This window comes from Sphaerodactylus townsendi, linkage group LG14, assembly GCF_021028975.2.
Source record: "Sphaerodactylus townsendi isolate TG3544 linkage group LG14, MPM_Stown_v2.3, whole genome shotgun sequence".
NCBI classification, from domain to species: domain Eukaryota; kingdom Metazoa; phylum Chordata; class Lepidosauria; order Squamata; family Sphaerodactylidae; genus Sphaerodactylus; species Sphaerodactylus townsendi.
In genome coordinates, this window is record NC_059438.1 from 27,003,116 (window position 1) to 27,022,674 (window position 19,559).

General features: G+C 45.9%; 1 protein-coding gene across 5 annotated transcripts; it reads right to left on the bottom strand.

The window, feature by feature from the left end:
- Positions 1 to 1,695: 1,695 nt before the first annotated feature.
- Positions 1,696 to 15,603, bottom strand: KIAA0895L (KIAA0895 like). Of its 5 annotated transcripts, XM_048515635.1 has the most exons (9): positions 15,505 to 15,564; positions 14,982 to 15,054; positions 12,274 to 12,366; positions 9,852 to 10,462; positions 9,154 to 9,297; positions 8,097 to 8,229; positions 6,616 to 6,921; positions 4,662 to 4,759; positions 1,696 to 3,551 (listed from the first exon to the last, which is right to left on the bottom strand). In XM_048515635.1, exons 4-9 carry the CDS (start codon positions 10,404 to 10,406, stop codon positions 3,387 to 3,389), a joined length of 1,401 nt encoding a protein of 466 aa, XP_048371592.1. In that variant the 5' UTR covers positions 10,407 to 10,462; positions 12,274 to 12,366; positions 14,982 to 15,054; positions 15,505 to 15,564; the 3' UTR covers positions 1,696 to 3,386. The 5 variants fall into 5 exon arrangements, with proteins under 5 accessions (XP_048371592.1, XP_048371594.1, XP_048371591.1 ...); XM_048515637.1 differs by lacking the exon at positions 14,982 to 15,054 and having other exon boundaries at positions 15,505 to 15,570; XM_048515634.1 differs by lacking the exon at positions 12,274 to 12,366.
- Between the last annotated feature and the right edge of the window lie 3,956 nt (positions 15,604 to 19,559).

Sequence of the window (19,559 nt, forward strand, 5' to 3'; positions counted from 1 at the left end):
CGTCAAGGGAATTGATTTGAAAGGACGTGTGAATTGGAAGCACAGATTTAAAACAGAGGGCTTTTCTGGGCCTAAAAGAAGGAGCAGATCTTATGACGCCTATTTGTTCAACTAGAGAGGCTGAATGTGCCTGACTTGGCCACATTTACCACAAATACAACATTACCACTATCTCTGGCTGGCTTACTCGGTAATGAACAAAAGGAACCTTAGAATGTTTCAACTAAGATTTGACTAACCTATATATAAAATCTTAAAATATATAAAATCTTAAATTCCTATACTTGTACCCCACACAGCTGCCCCGTGTGTTGCACTGGGTGGGGCAGGGAGGACTTGCTGGGGTAGGGAGGGTGCTTGTCCTTTTACTGGTACAAGCCAGTGACTAGCAAAAATAACTATGGCAGGGGATCTGGGGTAGGGTAGATGCTGTTCTCTCCTGAAGGCTTTTCTCACATATTATTTCAGTGCAAAGAGTTCTACCCACCATGCTTCTGGGGATGTGAGCGTTCCATGCCCCTTGTCAAAACTTTTTTCTTTTAGCCCCCCACCCCACCCCCACCCCCACAAGCACAGTAAAAGCAGAGAAGAGTCTTTATTGAAAGGACAGACATCCTTTTTTGTCATACATCACTGACTACAAGAAAGGGCAGATGGTCTGGAAGCAAAACAGAGCAGTCGATAACATCATCTGGACACATTCCAGATCAAACAGTATAGCTGTTTAATCTTTTTGAGAGGGCAAACACCTTTGGAATTCAGACACAGTTGGCAGGCGCAACCATGAAATGGCTGCCACAGGAGGTGGGGCTAACCACAAAATGACAGGCAGTGAGGTGATGCAGAAAATCTAATAGTAACTCTGCCAATATTTCAGGCTGAACCCCCTGCTTAACATGGTGCCTTTTAAAATGAATGTAGTGTTAAAAAACATTTCCTTGCATAGACGCTGCTTACCTTCAAGCCCACAGTGAACATTCTTGTGCTGGGATGGCAGCTGCTGCTGAAGCGAAATCTGCACAGCCAATCAGAAGCCCTGCTGAGCAAAAGCTGCACTGGCTCCACCCATTTTCTAGAAACCTTGGCAGGAGCTAGGAGGGTCTTGGGCAACATACTGGGGACCCCTGCTCTAGCCCATTGTCACCGTTGCTCCTGCTGCAGGCCGTATTCCCTCGCTTCCTTCCCAGTGAGAAGGCATCTGTGTCCCATATGTCCTGCTTTTGTTTTGGGCCCCTTCCATGGTGAAGCCATTACTTATGGTTTGAACCTTCATTTTCTCCACAAAGCAGTTTACAAGAAGAAGAGTTGGTTTTTATATCCCATATTTCTATACCTTTAAGGGTCTCAAAGTGGTTCCCCTCCCCACAACAGACACTTTTTTGAGGTAGGTATGGCGCTGAGACAGTTCTGAAAGAACTGTGACTAGCCCAAGGCCATCTGCAGGCTTCATGTGGAGAAGTGGGGAAATAAACCTGGTTTGCCAGATAAGAGTCCACCATTCTTAGCCACTACGCCATGCTGGCTCTCAAGAGTACAAGAGAATGTGACTGGCCCAAGGTCACCCAGGATGCTTCATGTGGAGGAGTGGGGAAACAAACCTGTTTCTCTAAATTAGAGTCCACTGTTCTTAACTAATACACCACAGGGACCCACCTCCGCCAGCACCACATCAATAAACCAACAAGATACGTGTCGGGCTAGTCCTGGATTCTTTTGTTGGCTTGCCCAAAGCCACAGGCTTAGAAAAGCTCTTTAGCTGTCGCCTCTGGCCATATCTCATCTTTGTAGGTACCTGAACAGGAGAGGAGGGGGAACCATAACAATATGGTGAAGCAGGTAAAGGTGTTTCTGCTGCACTTACTGCTAAAAAGATTCTGGCCACGACCAAACTTTTTAGGTACCCTCCGAGCACAGAATGATCCCTGGCGTTCCATCAAGCTTCTTGCCTGTCTCAGTTCTCTCTCTCTGCCCCTACTGCAGCAACTGGGCATCACTAAGGGGGCAACTGCTATAGAAACACAGCTTCAGCTACCACAAAGCACCTTCAGCTACATCATGCATGCCAACTACAGACAAAACATTCCATCTGCCACAGGACGAAAACAACGTATCCATGGTCTTGGGCTGCACATCATCTCTGCAATTTAAATAATGTATAAAAGTTTGCTACACAGTCATGCCAGGCTTGTGACCGCCCAGAAGCATCTGACGAATTGACATCTGTTGAGAACAGGGTGCCACTTGGGTCTGTTTCAGCAATGCAATTTTCTTTTCTTTTGGCTTCAGTTCTGCAACCTCAATATACACACACACAAAATATACTTGATAACATGGTCCTATTATTCTGCATCCTCCGTTCTGCTAGTAGCTGGGAGCTGCACTCGCCTCACCCCTCCCTGGTTGTCAGCATCTTAAATTTCGTGCCTTATTGGTTTAGAGGGTAATTAAAGACAATTTGGGGGCTTTGTTAATGAACGGGAGGGGTCACTTAATTTACTGAATCTTGCCCCAAAGAGCCACACGAAAGCTGACAACTGTTCAGCAGTACAGACTAAACCAGGACTCGCATCGTGCGCTAAACAGTTCCCTTAAACATTTTTGAACATGTTTTGGTAACATCCAGCCCGATGAAGAGCTCTGATGAACTTGAAAGCTTGCATACTGCTAATCTCTCGTTTGAGATGTGGAATAGTAAAGCCCCACCTTGTCGGATCTTGAAGGCTAAGCAGGGTCAGTACTTGGATGGGGCATCACCAAAGAAGACTTTGCAGAGGCAGGCAATGGCAGACCACTTCTGCTTGATCACGTGCCTTGAAAATCCTACGGGGTCACCATAAGTTAGCTGGGATGTGACGGCACTTTACATGCGCACCATGAGTCATCTGGTTGATCCTCTTAAGAGATGATAGTGTGGGAAGTGTTCTTAGATTGCAGCTTATCCAAGAAGCTATACCAAACTGTTAAAAGAAAATTTTCTCAAGTAATCTAAATTCCAGCATACTTGGCTGTGGCACTTATACAATCTATTTCTTGGAATGGCCACAACAAGCTTATGTGTTCCCTGCAAGTGGTCAGGCTATCTGCATACTTTCAGGCATCCACTGCAGAATTTTGAGATATATATGTGATCTGCTCAACAGGAAGCCACAAAGGTCTCGCTCTAGTCAGCCAGAGGACAATGGCGCAGCCCGGACACTGTCATCTAACACATAACTAGAGACACCCAACAAAATGTTTAAAGATAAATAAATAAGCGCTACACTCGGAATCACGGAACCGTTTTCAACAGGCCACAATCCAACAGCACAGTCTTCCACCGGGTCACAAGTTTCCCAATCGAGCACAACTCATCCGGCATAGGAGCTCTTCTCCCTGACACAGTCCACTCAGTCCGGGAGCAATTGTTCCAGCTCTTCGTCCTTGAGGCAGTTGGTTGTTACAATACGGTCGAGCAGCTGGCTGTACCGTTCGCGGTCCTGCATGAAGTGGGGGATGCGGGCCTTGCCCAGAGCTCCAAATTTCTTGAGGTGATCAATGTCTTCGTAGGAGACCTGATACAAAAAGAAAAAAGAGCAAGTTTGCTCGTGGGTTTTCCGTCAGGTTTCAACCGTTTTAGAGGGCGGAGGTTAGGCAAAAGGATCTTTGCAAAGACAGGCAATTTTGCACAGTGAGCAAGCTTAGTGGGCTGTAATTTTGGGCTAACATATTTTAAGAATTAAAAGAAGAAGTGTTTGGATTTATATCCCCCCCTTTCTCTCCTGCAATCTCCTTTCCCTTCCACACCCCCATAACAAACACCCTGTGAGATGGGTGGGACTGACAGAGCTCAGAAGAACTGTGACTAGCTCAAGGTCACCTAGCTGGCATATGTTGGAGTACACAAGCTAATCTGGTTCACCAGATAAGCCTCCACAGCTCAAGTGGAATCAAACCCAGTTCTCCAAATTAAAGTGCACCTGATCTTAACCACTACACCACTCTTGTTTGGTTTGGTGGCTCTCTTGTTTAGTTGTTTAGTGGCTCTCTTGTTTAGTAGGGATGGTTCCAGATGCTGAGAGTCCCTCAGTGAGAGTTACCTACACCACTGGGGCTCCTTTACTTTCTCCCTCACACAATAGCAATTGCCGCTGCTTGCTCTGAAGGTTGACAGACGCCCCTCAGTAATTGTACACTCAGTAGTTCAACCATCTGCTCCCTTCTGGGCCACAGCCATTGCCTCTTGCTCTCTGGCCGCAGTGGTGACAGTGCTTCCCCTGCCAACAGCAACAGCATCTGCTCTGGTCTCTTCCTTGGCAACAGTCACAGTTCTTTAGCTGTGGCTGTCCAATCACTGAAGGTTATGATAGCAGCACATACACCCACTTAGTCCTTCCACACGACTTGACATGGCCCCATGGCAATTCACCAAGAGTGCCAACCCCTGAAGCCCAGCTGCTGTTTCTAAGAAAAAGCTTCTCTGATGGATTTAGAGTAAAGAAATCTGGGTGGGGAACAAACACACAAGCACTTTCCCACCCCGACTCGCCTCCTTGCCCTGGTTGTCTCGTCTTTCCCCAACCTGGGAGAAGATCTGCCTGCATCTAAGCAAAGAAGGAGGGGAGGGAGAAGTCTTGCTTGCTCAAGGCGAAGGGAGAAAGTAAGATAATCAGCAGTGAGCTCACCTTCCCCAACGCAGCCAACAAGTGGAAGTCGATGGTTTGCCGGTGTCTCAGGATGCGGAGAATTCCATCTAGGTACACTTGATCTTTACTGAAACATCCTGAAATGTGAAGAACCAGCAATAGATAACAAGGCAATGCTTTGGGACACGCAAGGAGCAGTATGGCAGGAGATCCAAGCTCACTGAACAAAATCCAAGTCCCAGAACACTTTAAAGATCCATAAAAGTTCCAAGGACATAAGCTTTTGTGGAGCCCACAGAGAACCTTTGGGGCAGTCACTTGCCCTCTTGGCCTGATCTACCTCACAAGGTTGTTGTGAACAGGGCAGAGAACCATCTATGCCAGTGATGGCGAACCTTTTAGAGACCGAGTGCCAGGGGCGGAGCAAGGGGAAACTCTGCCCTGGAATGTCCCCAGAATGCTCCGAAACACCCCCATCACGCCCCTGGAATGCCCTTGCCACGCCCCACAGGGGTGCGTGCCCAGTGCATCACGCACCCCTCACCCCCTTGGTGCTATGCCACTGCCAAGTGGCCAAACTGGGGCGATGGCGTGCGTGCCCACCAAGAGGGCTCTTAGTGCCACCTCTGGCACGTGTGCCATAGGTTCACCACCACTGATCTATGCTGCCTTGAAGTTTTCAATGGAAGGGTAAGATATACATGTCATTAAACCTTTTTCATTTCACAGCGATGTCCTTCAGAAGCAACTGAGCGTCGCTATACACACATTTTGTTGGTCAGAGTTTCATGAGGATTCTATTATTTTTAAAAATTGTCCTCTGCTTAAAGCACGCTGGTGACTTGGATGAGCTGTGAGGGGAGGGCCACAGAAACACTTTTTAAAATTTTTTTTGTATGGGGGGCTTTCTCAGTTTCTCAAGTCATATTACATAGTCTAAAGCAGGGGTAGGGAACCTTTAACACTCAAACTGCCATTTGGACCCGTTTTCCATGGGAAAAGAAAACACTTGGATCCGCAAATAATTTTTGACATTTAAAATAAAGATAACACTGTATATATTGAGGTTTTTTACCTTTTACTCCGCTCATTCTGAGAAGCGCATGGATGCGTCCGCCCTGCTGCCTGCAGGGCGGGCAAGGTTGGAGCCAGCAGCTCAGCCTCGCTGGCCGCCAGGAAAGCGCCCGCCCCGCCCCAACGGGGCAGGCAAGAGGGGAAGCCCGCGGCGCAGTCCAGCCGGCTGCGGGCAGTTGATGCGCCCACCCTGCTGCCTGCAGGGCGGGCAAGGATGGGGCCAGCGGCTCGGCTCGTGGAGCCGCAGTGCAAGGGCAGAAGAGCCGCATGCGGCTCTCGAGCCGCAGGTTCCCTACCCCTGGTCTAAAATAATATAATCAAATAGCATGAGAAATCCAATTAGCAGTGCAACAGCGTCAGGATTAGAAAAATGAGTGCAAAAAAGTATCACACATGCTATGCCAAAAATGGACTTATGAAAATAGAAAAAAATGCAGAAGGAACCAGAAAATACACACAACAAATAGATAATAGAAAGTATACATAGTGTCACAGATTATGGTCCTAATCTCTCTATGAAAGCACCTTCCTGAATCATTCCGTTGTACTATTACCTATCACCTTAATGAAAATGTGCTGTTAAACAACAATTGTTTACATAATTTACTAGTTCTAAAGAGTGCATGCTATCAGGAACATTTCCTGGGCAAGCCCCGCCACACAAGGGCATACAAATACTCTTCAAAGATCCCATCCGGCTAGAAATCAATCCTGTTTCCCCCACCAAGGACAGAAAGCCAAAGAAGGCATCTAAGCTCCGCAGCTTAAGAGCAGAGGAATTGTTTGCAAACAAAACATAACTTTAGAGTCACAAAGAAGAACAGACTGGCAGAAATTACAGTTATCTCAAACCCAACCGCTGCTGAGTTTTCTAAGTGCTCCCAAGTCCTCCTTTCAAGAAGGGACTGCATGCCGTTACCTGGCTTGGAAGTGTCCATCTGTCCTCTCTTGGCCCGTACACAGTACTCCCACCGCACTCCTGGATCCTGCACGTAACGGTCCAGATCGTGGAAGAGCTCACAGAAAGACATGTGGCTGGCCTGGTAGATGGTATAGTAGAGCAGGGCTGCCCTCCACAGGAAGGGGTGCTTTCGGAAGAGGACACTGTGTAAACTTGCCAACCCTTCCTCTGTTGGGTTTGCAGGTTTCAGGCCATACTGCCTGCGGCCTTCCAAGCTGTTCCAGGGCTGGTGGGCATTGTTAATACCTCGGATGTAGTGGGTTCCTGGGGGCGGGGGGTTGGGGGGAAAGAGACTCGTTATTCCAACATTATTCCTCCTTGCCTGCTATCTTCTCAAAATTGCCTCCTACTTCTTCTCCCAGGAATGAATCTAGGCACAACAAAAACGAGGGTGCAGTCTGTGGGATGGAACAAAGAGTTCACTTTCTAGAGAATTTCATGTTTTTTAAAACAACCAGGGCTCTAGTCCTTATGGCTGCATTGATCTGCGTGAAGTGCAAATGTCTGATGCCACACAGTTGGCTCAGAAGGAATCCTCCCCATGTCTGGCAAAACCAAAAAAAATTATGCAAAATGACCAACAGAATGGAATAAATGATGCAAGCCTGCTTAATCTACGGACATGGACCCACTTCAGGTTTCTGACATGCAGAATATACCCAGACCTGATTATACCTGGATAACAGATTCTCCTGTTCGTTACTGCTAGATTCTAATTCAGTGGCACCTTGGAGACCAATAAAACATTCACGGTATGGAACTTGAGAGCTTTCCAAAGTTCATACCCCTAAAATCTTATCAGATTCTACCGCAAATTAACATGGCTACCCTTTGAACCTGTCCATTTCAGTGCATCACCCAGCAGGGTAGAATGAGAATAAGATACCCGTGTCCCACCAACACTTATGCTACAACTGTTCACAAGAGCAAAGAAGTGCATTCCTTTTATGGGAACCTGAGGACCTGTGGATGCATTTTCCCAGTTTTCAGATGTTCACAAACTGCTATTTTCTGCATAATCATGAGTAGCCAATACAGGTCTTGAAAAAGTGGCATCACCAACAATGAAATCTTATGTAGCGTTGGGTGTGTTTGTGCATGCAACATCAAGTGACAGCTAACTTATGACAACCCCAAAGGACTTTAAGTCAAAAGACTTTGGAGGTGGTCTGCAACTGAGAGAGAGATGGCTGCCCCAAGACCACCCATCAGGCTTCATGTGGAGGAGTAAGGAATTGAAGCTGGTTCTCCAGATTAAAGTCCACTGCTCTTAACATGGCCCTCTACGTGGCATTACTCCAATCTATACCTATTGATTTCATGGAAGTTGCACGACTTCAGCTTGTGATATAAAAAGGTGTAGCTGGTTCAAAGCCTCCTCCAAACCAAACCATCACCCTGGTGGCCCCAGGATGTCACTCTGCCTCAGGAATCCTCACCTATTTCATGACGCAGCATGCCCTCCAGCCAGTTCTGCCGGGCTCCAGAAAGGTTGATGGCTAAAGTCGGGCGACAGTTCTCCACCATCATCACGGCTTGGGAAAGCAGATCTTCGGTGAGCTGAACCACGACCTGGAAAGAAAGACAGAAGGTGGGGTGTGGCAACCACACAGTTTTAAACAGCCTTCCTGGGTTTCCTCAACTCTTTAATTTTATTATGTTTGGGCTCTACTGGAGTTAGAAGAGGCACACAGCCAATAATGTCCCAGTACTGACCACCAAAATGGGAGTACTGGGTGAGAAACCTGCCAAGACTTCTGGAAGGCATGCAGATTCACAGACCTTGGGGAGGGGATCAGTAAGCACCCTTTCAACTTTTTCTAGACCCATTGTGCAAACCAGTAGGGGCTGTGCCAACCATACAGCTCCCCTGCCTGCTCACCAGGTCATAGCCCAGATATTCCTGTGAACCTTCCAGTGTGCCCCCTCAGAAGCTACTATAGTTCAGGGAGATATTCAAAACACAAGGTCTCACCAGTCTCATTGCTGCAGAGAGAATACTACCAGTATTTGAGAGAATATAGGAGAGAAGAGCCACTGTGTTGTAATGGTTAGAGTGCTAAAGTAGGCTCTAAGAACCTAGGTTTGAATCCTCATTCTAGCTTAAATGCTAGCTATGGAACCTTGGAGCAGTCACACACTCTAGGCATAAACTACTTAACAGAGTAGTTGTGAGGATAAAACAGATAAGGTCAGAACGTTGTCAGTCATGTTGAGTCCTTATTGGGGAGAAAACTGGGCTGAAAATGAAATGAAATAAAAAATAAAATAAGGAATGAGCTCAAGTCAACCAGAAGTCTGACCACAGGGCAAAATTCCCTGGGACTGAAGTCAGAAATAGAACAACGGCATGAAGCCAAGCAGCTTTGGGGGGCAGCAATGTTTGAATGGGGCCCTATAAAGGATCCTGGGGGCACTGTGAAATGCATGTCTTCCAACTCTATGATTCTACGTCTGTCAAAGAGGACAACCGTCCCAGGCTGGCCCCACACTCACCTCTCCAGAACAGCCTTCCTTTTGCATGTACTTCCGGATGATAGACCAGATGTGGCCTTTGCTAAGCAGCTTCCCGCCATTTGTTGCTTCAAAGCTTTCGTAGGTGCCGTATTTCTCCAGAACAGCATTAATAATTCTGATTGCCTGCAACACAAACATACACACTATGCATCTGCACATGCATGCCCACCCATCACCCCTTTTCCTGGCTTCGCGGCAGGCCTGTAACTATCAAAAGCTGAGTGGGTTGGGTATTCAGCAATACTGGTGCAAGTTGAGCCAAGAGGTCCTTGCAGGGCCAGCACTGCTACCTGAACTGCTTGACCTGCAGCCATTAAACGTGTTGCTCTGCTCTGAGTCCGAGCAGACCCTACAGCACTGTTGGCCCCACGGAGGCTACATAGGTTTGCTTCTGCCCACCAGTGACTCTCCAGGAGAGTGGCCCACTAATATCTGTGAAGAACTTCAAAGTGCTTCATTCAGGTATATAAATGCTATCCTGCTTGCTATGCTGCCTGCCAGGAGATCCTCTAGCTTTTGCCTTTCCTCACTCTTGGAGGGAGACAGTCGCAAACTCCCCCTTTTCTTTTCAAAGCAGGCAGGAAAGCAGGAGATATGGCTTGAAGTATGACCCATCCCAGCCTTAATGAGTGAGGGGAATTTTTATGTAGGTGAGGTAGGGAGAAATGGATTTTTACCTGTGAAATAAATTTGCCAGAGGCCTCTTGGTATTTTTCCAAGATTGCTTCGGGAAGAGGCTCCTCATATTGAAACTGAGGGTCATAGGAATAACACGACTGGAAGAATTTCTCCCTTTCCACCTCAATGTTGACAGGCCTCAGGGCTACCAACAAACAAGGGCTCTTCCTGCCGTTAGGTCCCACGGCCCCGGGTTTGGGGATGTGAGGTAGGGATGAGGCGCTGCGGATCTGGCCTCGAGGCCGGCCTCTGCGGTCTACTGCACATGTGCTTTCGCTCCGGCGCATCCAGCTGCAAGGACTCGAGATGGCAGGGCAGAAATTCGGCGGCGGTCTGGGCTCGGGTTTTCGGAGGCAGGATTTCAACGGCAGCTGGGTGCTTTGCGCTGGGCTGGAAGAGTCTGACTCCAAAGAAAGGGAAGGGGACAAGAACGGGTAAAGCCGCAGTCCATCACATGAGGAGCCCTTCTTCCCACCTCTCCTGTGCGGCAGGCCATTGCCAAAATCATGGGGATGCTGCTGTGTATAGGACTGTGACCCTGAGTCCAGCACCATCTTGCTCCACGAAAGCCCTCAGGAGGGTGTCATCAAGGCCGACTTTGGATTCTCATCTCCTCAAGCAAAGAAAGAGAGACAGGCTTTAATTTCAGGGTCCCCCCCCCCCCAAACACTCCAACATATGTTTCTGCTGCAAAAGAAATGTAGCAACCAATTGTTACACATACATGAAACTGCCTTATAAACAGTCAGGCCCTTGGCCCATCAATGTCTATATTACGATGTTGTGGGTTTTCTGGGTTATGTGGCCATGTTCCAGTAGTATTTTCTCCTGACGTTTCGCCTGCATCTGTGGCTGGCATCTACAACTCAGGAAACCCACAACATCGTGGTGATTATGGCCGTGAAAGCCTTTGACAATACACGGTCGATACTGTTCACTTTGTCCGGCAGCAGCTCTGCCTAGTCTCAGGTGGAGGTCTTTCATGCCACCTCCTATCTGATCATTTCAATTGGAGATGCAGGGATGGAACCTGAGGGCTTCTGCATGCCGTGTGGATTCTCTAATGCTGCACCACAGACCCTCCCTCCCCTCAGAAAGCAGGAGGCCAGGCTCAGCCAATCTCCTCCTCCAGACTTGGGACTGGAGGGAAGTCATTCCTGTGTGCTTTGCTCTTTGCGAAGCCAGGTGGGGAAAGCTCTTATGTCTAGCCTAACAACTGCCTCCCCTCACTTTTCACACTGGCAAAATGCAACCAGAAGCTAGGATTGCCAAATCCAGTTTGGGAAATTCCTGAAGGTATGGGGGTAGAGCCTGGGGAAAAGCAACATTTTCAGAGAGGCGTTAGCTCTGCAGGGATGTAATTCAATAGAATCTGCCTTCCAAAAGTGCCATTTTCTCCAGGGGAACTGTAATCTGGAAATCAGTTACTGTTCTGGAAAATCTCCAGGCCCCACCTGGAAGCTGGCAACACTAACAGAAGTAGATGTGCCTTTTGAAAAGAAAGCTTGTGCAAACTTGGAAGCCTAGCACTGCTTCCCAAGACTGGAAAAGCTGGCTGTGATTAATCACAGGGAAGGAGAAAGTACTCCGCACATGGCCAGATGCTGCTCGGCAAACAAAGTTCCTAGTGTTAAAACTGCTTCAGACTTTCTTCTCCAGTAAATTTCAGATGCCTTGTGAAAGCACAGCTTAATTTAGCTATGTGGTTAGGGTGGCCATCTGAACATTATAATAATTTCACATAAGATCATCAACAAAACCTTTATTAGACATTTGTTACAGACATCGACTATCTAAAATACTACATAGCCAGTTGGCCCAAATATACACATTAGAAAGTGTGCTGATAAGTGCTAATAAACTTAAATAAAATAGAAATAAAAGAAGATTATTCAGGATAATTCATAACCAACCCACAGGTTCTGAAAACAGCTAGGAAACACCTGGCAACTTGATTGTAATGCAAGGATTCTATCTGGGCGTGGTCGTCAAACAACACCTCAAAGGTGAACAAAATACGAACGAGTTGCCTCTTTGAAGCAACGTATTATCTATTAATCTTTAAGGTTCCACACATCTTTTTGTTATTTTGGTTAGCCTTCTGAAATTTACTATTAGTTAGGGTACATCCAATCAGGATGCAAATCCATGGCATGAAGTTCGCTTATTAAACACAGTAAGTCTTAACTGTGGTTTTGTCAGGGAGAGAGTAATTGTCAGCAAAAGAATTGACAGTACAATCCTAAACAAACTCATACTCTTCTAAATCACTTAGAAGGGTCTACTCTTCTTAGAACTGACCTGCAACTTAGCTCCTGTCAAGTCAAACCATGATCTGAATTACTGTCTGCGTGTCAAATCTGGGTTTAAAAACCTAAACACAGTCACATTTAAAAACCAATTAAAATGGTTTGTTATTACCCGAGTTCCGGCCAACTGGCACTTAGTTCAGATTAAAGGAAGTGCTCCTTCACATCACAAGCAAGTATTCTATTTTATCGTTCCAATCCAGACCTTCAAGACAGATTAACAAAACCTAAAACTATGCAACAGTTAGCAGTAAAAAAAAAATGACAAAAACTCTGCACAAAGCAAAACAGCAACTGAAAAATGGCGAACGATAACCCATAGGAGCAAGCAACATTAAAACAACTCAATCAAATACTTAAAAGAATAAAAGCAATTTTCAGTTTGGCACCTGAGAGTCAGTGTACAAGATGCTAATTATTCTGTTGAGGGAGCTCTGTAAGAAGGGTGCCACCACAAAAGAGACCTTAGATTTAGCTATGTTTGGTGGATGGAATCCCATCTCTCAGTCTACAGGGGTCTGCAACCTGCGGCTCTCCAGATGTTCATGGACTACAAATCCCATCAGTCCCTGCCAGCATGGCCAATTGGCCATCAGGGGCTGATGAAAATTGGTAGTCTATGAACATCTGAAGAGCCGCAGGTTGGGACAATGAACAAGTGAAACCCACCTTCTCTACTTGTGAGGTTTCCTGAAGCATTTGTCTTGCTATTAGTAGCAATAAATGCTGCACAATTACCCCTGAGTTTAATCCACCTATGCAGTTCTTATATTCTTGGAAAGAGATGGATATTTTTAGTTGAAAAGGTCTATCAGCAGCTACTATGGAACTTCCATGTATTAATGTAATATATGTATTATTTATTTACAACATTTACATCCTGCCTTTCTGACCTTACAAGGGACGCCAAGACAGCTAATCACCTGAAAACACATAAGATAAAATTACATTATAAAAATCTTTATGATCAACCCCCACTCCCCAACACAGATCATTAAAACAATTTTTAAAATAGTTAAAATACATTCTAAACATTTTTTTTAAACTGTAAGGAAGGATCATTGCGGAAATTCAACATGAAACAAACAGTCTTCACCTGCTGGTGGACTGTAACCGAAGGGGACAAATAAGCTTTGGTGTCACGACCAAGAAGGTCTTCTCCCAAGTTGCCACCCTCCTCAGAAGGTGGGAGGGACCCAAAGCAGTACTTCTGAAGATGACCATAATGGTTAGGCATGTTCATAAGGGTTTAGGTGGTCCTTCTGGTATGATGGACACAAAAATTGAGAGCTCTGAAGTTCAAGACCAGCACCTTGAAATGTGGTCAGAAAGAAGTTGGAGACCAGTATAGATATATCTCAATATACCTCAGAGGCTGGAGAAAAATAAGGGACAGTTACCTCCTTTGCTTCTAAGATTCCCAGGGGCCTCTGGCTGGCCACTGATGGGGAAAGAACTTTTACCAAGACAGACTTTTCATTTGATCCTTATGTCATCATAATGGGGAGGGGAGGGGTAGGAGTAGACAATGCAAGGAATCCAGGGAAGTGCCACACACTCCACTACAGAGATCAAGCACACCAAACCATCTATACTGGCAACACCAGTGATGGACATACTGTATCCAGCTTTGGATGCCATGTTGCAACAAAGCTATTGGGGAGGGGCATCACTGATGAAATGCTATCAAGATAGGAAATGCACCTATAAAGAGGAGGAAGAATTGACTGAAGGAACCAAGAGCCACAAATCCAAAAGATGCAGAGGTTGCTGTTCTCTTCTATCAGAAAAGAAACTTCCTGACATATTATGAGGCACTCAGATGTAAGGATCCATACGGGCAATTTGGGATCTCATGCTTGAAAACATTTCGCAATGGCAAGAGACACTTAGCAAGTGACAGAAACCCTGAAAAAACTGCAAGGGTGTACAGGCTAACTTCTATGCTGTCACAAGCATAGTAATGTATGTAACATACAAGGAAAGAGGTAGATATCCTTGTCAGACTGAGGATCTGGGAGACCCAGGTTTGAATCCCCACACTGCCATGGGAACTTACTGGGTGACCTTAGATTAATCACTAATTGTCAGCTCAGTCTACCTCATAAGGTTGTTGTTATGAAGGTAAAAAATGACATTGTAAGCCATTTGGATCTACATCAGGGAGAAAGAAATATTTAAGATAAGTAAATCTGGATGCCAAAAAAGATCATCATCTTGGCTTTACCATGGGCTAGGCCAGAAACAGAATGCATATGCCATTAATCAGTGGAGAACTGATGTTTCCATACTTGGACAGTGTTGAAATCCCTCCAAAAATTGCCAGACTTTTTTATTTTTAACAATGTTTTTTCTTTTCTTGTTGTCAAGATTAAACCAATCACGGATTTTGTTGTGGATTAAGTTAATTGTTGTTTTGTACTGGATAGGATAAGACCTGGACCAGAATGACCTGGGTTCAAATTCTCAGCCAGTATTGGTATCTTTCCTCAGCCCAAAGCATCTCATAGGACCATTTGTGAGACTGAACTGAGAAAAATCCCCGCAGGCTAACTGAATAAACACAGACAGACATGAAAATCTCCCTTGTGATGAATGACTGTGGTTGATTTCTACACTTGGCAGAGATTGCATAGGCTCACTCTTCCCTGTTTCACATTTTTTAAAAAATTATCCCATTTTCCCAAGCGGCCAACAACCCATAAAAAGTCTAATAAAGTATCACAAAAATCCAGTGCTGAAAGCTACACAACCATTTTTAAACAATGCCAACAGAACAAAATGCAATCTTACTCTGATCCAGGTATATTTAAAATTCACCTTTGTTCTTGTCCTTAAGCAGTCCCTTCTGCAGCAGACGTTATTTAGGTTTTGTTTTCCTTTTTGAAAACCCCTGTGGATGAAATGCACGCACAGACCCCTAAGCCCCGGCATTATAAATAGCTCCTTGCTTCACTGCTCTTTGTGTTACATATTAATCAGCGCAACACCACATTCCTTTTAAATATATATCATCTGCTGCACCGGTTTTGACATCAGCGTTCCTGGCATCATGAACTGGATTGCCTTCACTGAAAGCCCAAATTTAGAAATGCTAGCGGATCAAAGGCGGAGCAGCAAACCCAGCAGAACAAAGCCAGAAGCCAAAGACCAGACAGCTAGCCATTTTTAAAAAACCCACGTGGCGTCCCGGTCCCTAACGGGCTGCAAAGAGGGGGGGGGGGCTCTAAGAACATCAGCAAAACAAGCAGGAGGCCCCGCCGCCCGCCTTGGGATGCTGAGGATGCTGCTGCGGCTGGACCAGGATCGCTCCCTGCGGCCGAGACTCCGCCCATCGCCTTACCTGTCTCGCTCCGCAACTGCATCCGCAGAGCCTTCCACGGGCATCCTTCACCCTGCGCCTGGGGAGGCACCTCTGCTCTAGGAGCATGCGCACTCGCTCGTCCGGACACACCGCCCACCGCTCTCCTCGGGCCAATCAAAGGCCAACCCGGACCGAATGCCGCCGTCTGGCCGCTCCTCTCGCCGTTCCCCGTGGGTGGGGAGCTAAAGTCGACCCGCCGCGTTTCGTGTAAGGGTTTTGCAACGGGATCCAACTAAAGCGGGGTTTGGCTCTCGCTTAGGTGAAGTGGGCTTTACTCCGCAGGAAGCCTGGGGAGGGCAGACGCCTCTAAGGTGCTCTCTTGAAAAACGAATTCATTTATTGCAACTCGTTATAAGAACCTTACTTAGGAGGAAATCCCACGGGAAATACTGGGGTTGACTTTCGAGGAGATGTACACCGGTTTTGCTCGGTCTACCTGGAAGGCTGCGCTTAGTCACAAGGAAAAAAGCCGACAGGCACCGGGGGTGGGGGTGATGCGGGGTCAGGATGGGGGCTCGACCTTGCCTTCATTGCCTTATTGAGGGACGGGGGTGGGGGAGATACTGCCCCATGCATCTGTAGGGCGCTGTGTGGCTTTTCTGACTCGCGCTGCAAAATGTCTGCAGCCAGATCGCAGCATTGGGGCAGCATTTCTGTGCAGAGTCGGGGCTGCATAAATCCTGTGCTTTCAGTAGGCTCCGGTAACTGCAGAATGTCCACTTTCCCGGTCTTCCTTTTGGATCTCACTTTTTATTATTGTTCTCTTCTGCACGTAGCAGCCGCGAGGCGGCACCAGCTGTTGTAAACAGGAACTCTGAATCTGACAGTTTGTAATTGCACCTCTAACCTTGATGCTGTCACTACGCCTGGAAACCTAGTGTTTGGAAGAGGAAAATGCATAGCCACTTATGGATAATCCATGCGCAGCTGCTCTTTTAAACAGCAGGTAGGGGTAAACTGGAAGATCTGGGGTGATTTTTTTTAAATTGAGGGTGTATAATGTGCTGTAAATCTTGGGGGAGCGCAAACGACGACTGTCAGGATCTGCAGCAGCCCCTTTTCCTCAAGGCCCGTGTTTCATATGCACATAAATCATAAATATGACTATATAAAGCAAGCTTTCTTTTTCAGAGTGCCTTTTTTATGCCTTGATTTTTTTTGCTCATGTTTTAGGGAGGCATTTGGTAGTAATTGTGCACCAGCAAATTGCAATTGACTTATGGCAGGTGTTGGACCATGGAGTCTTCAAGGCAGGAAATGAGCCGAGCTGGTTTGCCACAGACTTCCTCTGCATAACAGCCTTGGTATAGGTCGGAGTATCATTAGTTGACAGTGACTTGTTTAAAAGTGAAACTTCAGGCTGGACATAATGGCCAGAGGACTAGCAGGAAACAGAAACTTGGTCCTCAGAAGAAGAGGAGTTTGGATTTATACCCCACCTTTCTCTCTTGTAACTCAAGGTGGCTTACAAGCTCCTTTCCCTTCCTCTCCCCACAACAGACACCTTGTGAGGTAGGTGGGGCTGAGAGAGTTCTGAAGAACTGTGACTAGCCCAAGATCACCCAGCAGGAATGTAGGAGTGCAGAAACACATCTGGTTCACCAGATAAGCCTCTGCCACTCAGGTGGAGGAATGAGGAATCAAACCCAGTTCTCCAGATTAAAATCCACCTGCTCTTAATTACTACACCACACTGATTTAGCGTGGTCTAAAGTTGACCAGCAGAGGCAAAACCTCCAGTTCTTCATTTATAGGGCTAGTTGCACTTAAAATATCCTTTTATTGGGTTGGGGAAGCCATCATGCTGGGCATTGGATCAGACTCCATCATGGGGCTCTAGAAAATGAACAGTGTGCCACAGGATAGTCCAAACCAAATTTCAGGGTGCAAAACATCAATTTGCTCATATATAACTATGTTGCTAGACATAGACGCATTGTGGTGGAAAGGAGTGTGAAGAAATTACCAAACTGGAGACCACAGAAAGCCATCATAAGCGGGGGGACCTCTTGGCCACAGGACACATGATTTGTTCTAGGTCAAAACTTAGTTAAGAGAGCAAGGCTTCCAGCTCATTATTTTTGGTGTATTGATATAAAATACATTACAAATGAAGACAATGCCATGTCTGACCTGTGCTAAAATTTAAGTTTTGGGCAGATGTGATCTTGAGGCATCTTGAAGGGGTTGATTTTGCTTGGCTTAGTTTGACTTGATGAGAGGTCAGCTTCTGCACAGATATCTGGTTCCTAACTCATTGCAGCACTGCCCAGGATTGGGGTGGGGAATCACATGGACATGTCATTAGCACAAAACCAAAGCCTTGTTAGATATAGCTTTGGGGCATCTCCCAGTGAAAAGTTTCCTAATCACAGGGATGTACAGTTTGACTGGATGGAAAGCTTAGTTACTCATGTAGACCTTGCAAGGAAACCATATTATTACCACACTTGGTTTCAGTCTACACTAAGGGTTAAGGCAATTGTGATGCTGGGGGAGGTGTCTCCAGGCTGCAAGGTCACATTAATTAATCTGGTCTAAGGCTTATTGAGAAGTTCAAAAACCCCATTGCATTATTCATCTGAACTGAGTGTGTGTAAACTGCCTTTAACCCTAGCAAGGAACATTCAAGGCAAGTGAGAAGCTGAGGTAATTTACCTTTGCCTTCCTATGCAGAGCCTTCCCTGATGGTCTCCCTTCCAACTGCTAACCCTGTTTAGCTTCTGAGAAGCTAACTCTCTAGGAATTTCCCCAATCTCCTTGGTAAAGACCATAGAGATTGGGGAAATTCCTTAAGGTTTATTGGGCGGGGACCATACCTTTACTTTTGTACCATACCTTTACTTTTGTATGCTGATGACGCTATATTACTCTCCCGTACAAAAGCTGGCTTGAAACGCTTACTGGCACGCTGTGTTGAATATTGTAGTCATAATAACCTGACGCTTAATTTTGCAAAGTCAAAAATAATGGTTTTTGCTTGTTCTTGGAGACCATTTAGTTGGCCAATAAATAATGAACAGCTTGAACAGGTCAAACATTTTAAATACCTGGGTCTCCACTTTAATTATAACTCCTCTTGGGTTACCCAAAGGAAATTGGCCATTGAATCAAGCAAACTTAGTTGCAAGGCCATTAGCCGCTATTTTCGCACCAAAGGTCATGAATTTGTACCTGCAGCCATTAAGGCATTTAATGCTAAAATCACCATGCAATTACTATACGGAATCCCACTGTGGATACAAGCTATGGAGCTGCGATATGGAAAGAGTTCAGTCATGCTTTCTCTATAGTATATACTCTGGCTTACCCCTACTCAGTCCCCTATAATGCTGCGGTTCGTTTGGAGGTGGGCCAACATCTACTCCATACAAGAGCATGGTGCATGACCTTCCAATTCTGATAATACGACAGTTGTGTTTTTTTTTAACAACTGTCACAAAAGCTTCTCACCTACCAGGCTCTTTCTTTCATAGCCAAAACCGAAAGTGGTGGTCCTTTGTTAGAGGCGAAAATCCATGAAATGGGTCTAATATCCTTTGGATGCATTGGTTTTAATGAATGCCAATGAGCTAAAAGCTGACTATCAAAAAAGAGATTGTATGATCTCGAAAGTATAGTCACCTGATGCAGCAGGCTAATAAACGCTTGCTCTCCCTTGCACTTGGGTATACCCCATATTAATAAACCCCTATACCTTCCATGGCTAAGTATTTCCATTTGGTCTTAGGAACCCAACAATTATGCGACGCAGCTCCTGGACTCCTTTTGCCAGGTGCAATATTATTCTCCCTTCAGCTACCAATTGCAGGGCAGAATACATGAAAGTGCTCTTTAATGAAAGATTTTGTCCCTGCAGTTCAGCTTACGAAGAATCAATCCAACACGTGATATTACACTGCCCGTTACACAGTTTAGCCAGGAATAAATATCTAAACCCGTGGTTAAAACCCCCCATTGATAATATTAATCTATCAATTGTGGTAACGATGTTGGATTGTGGTTCTGCAAGTGTATTGGAAGCGCTGGCTAAC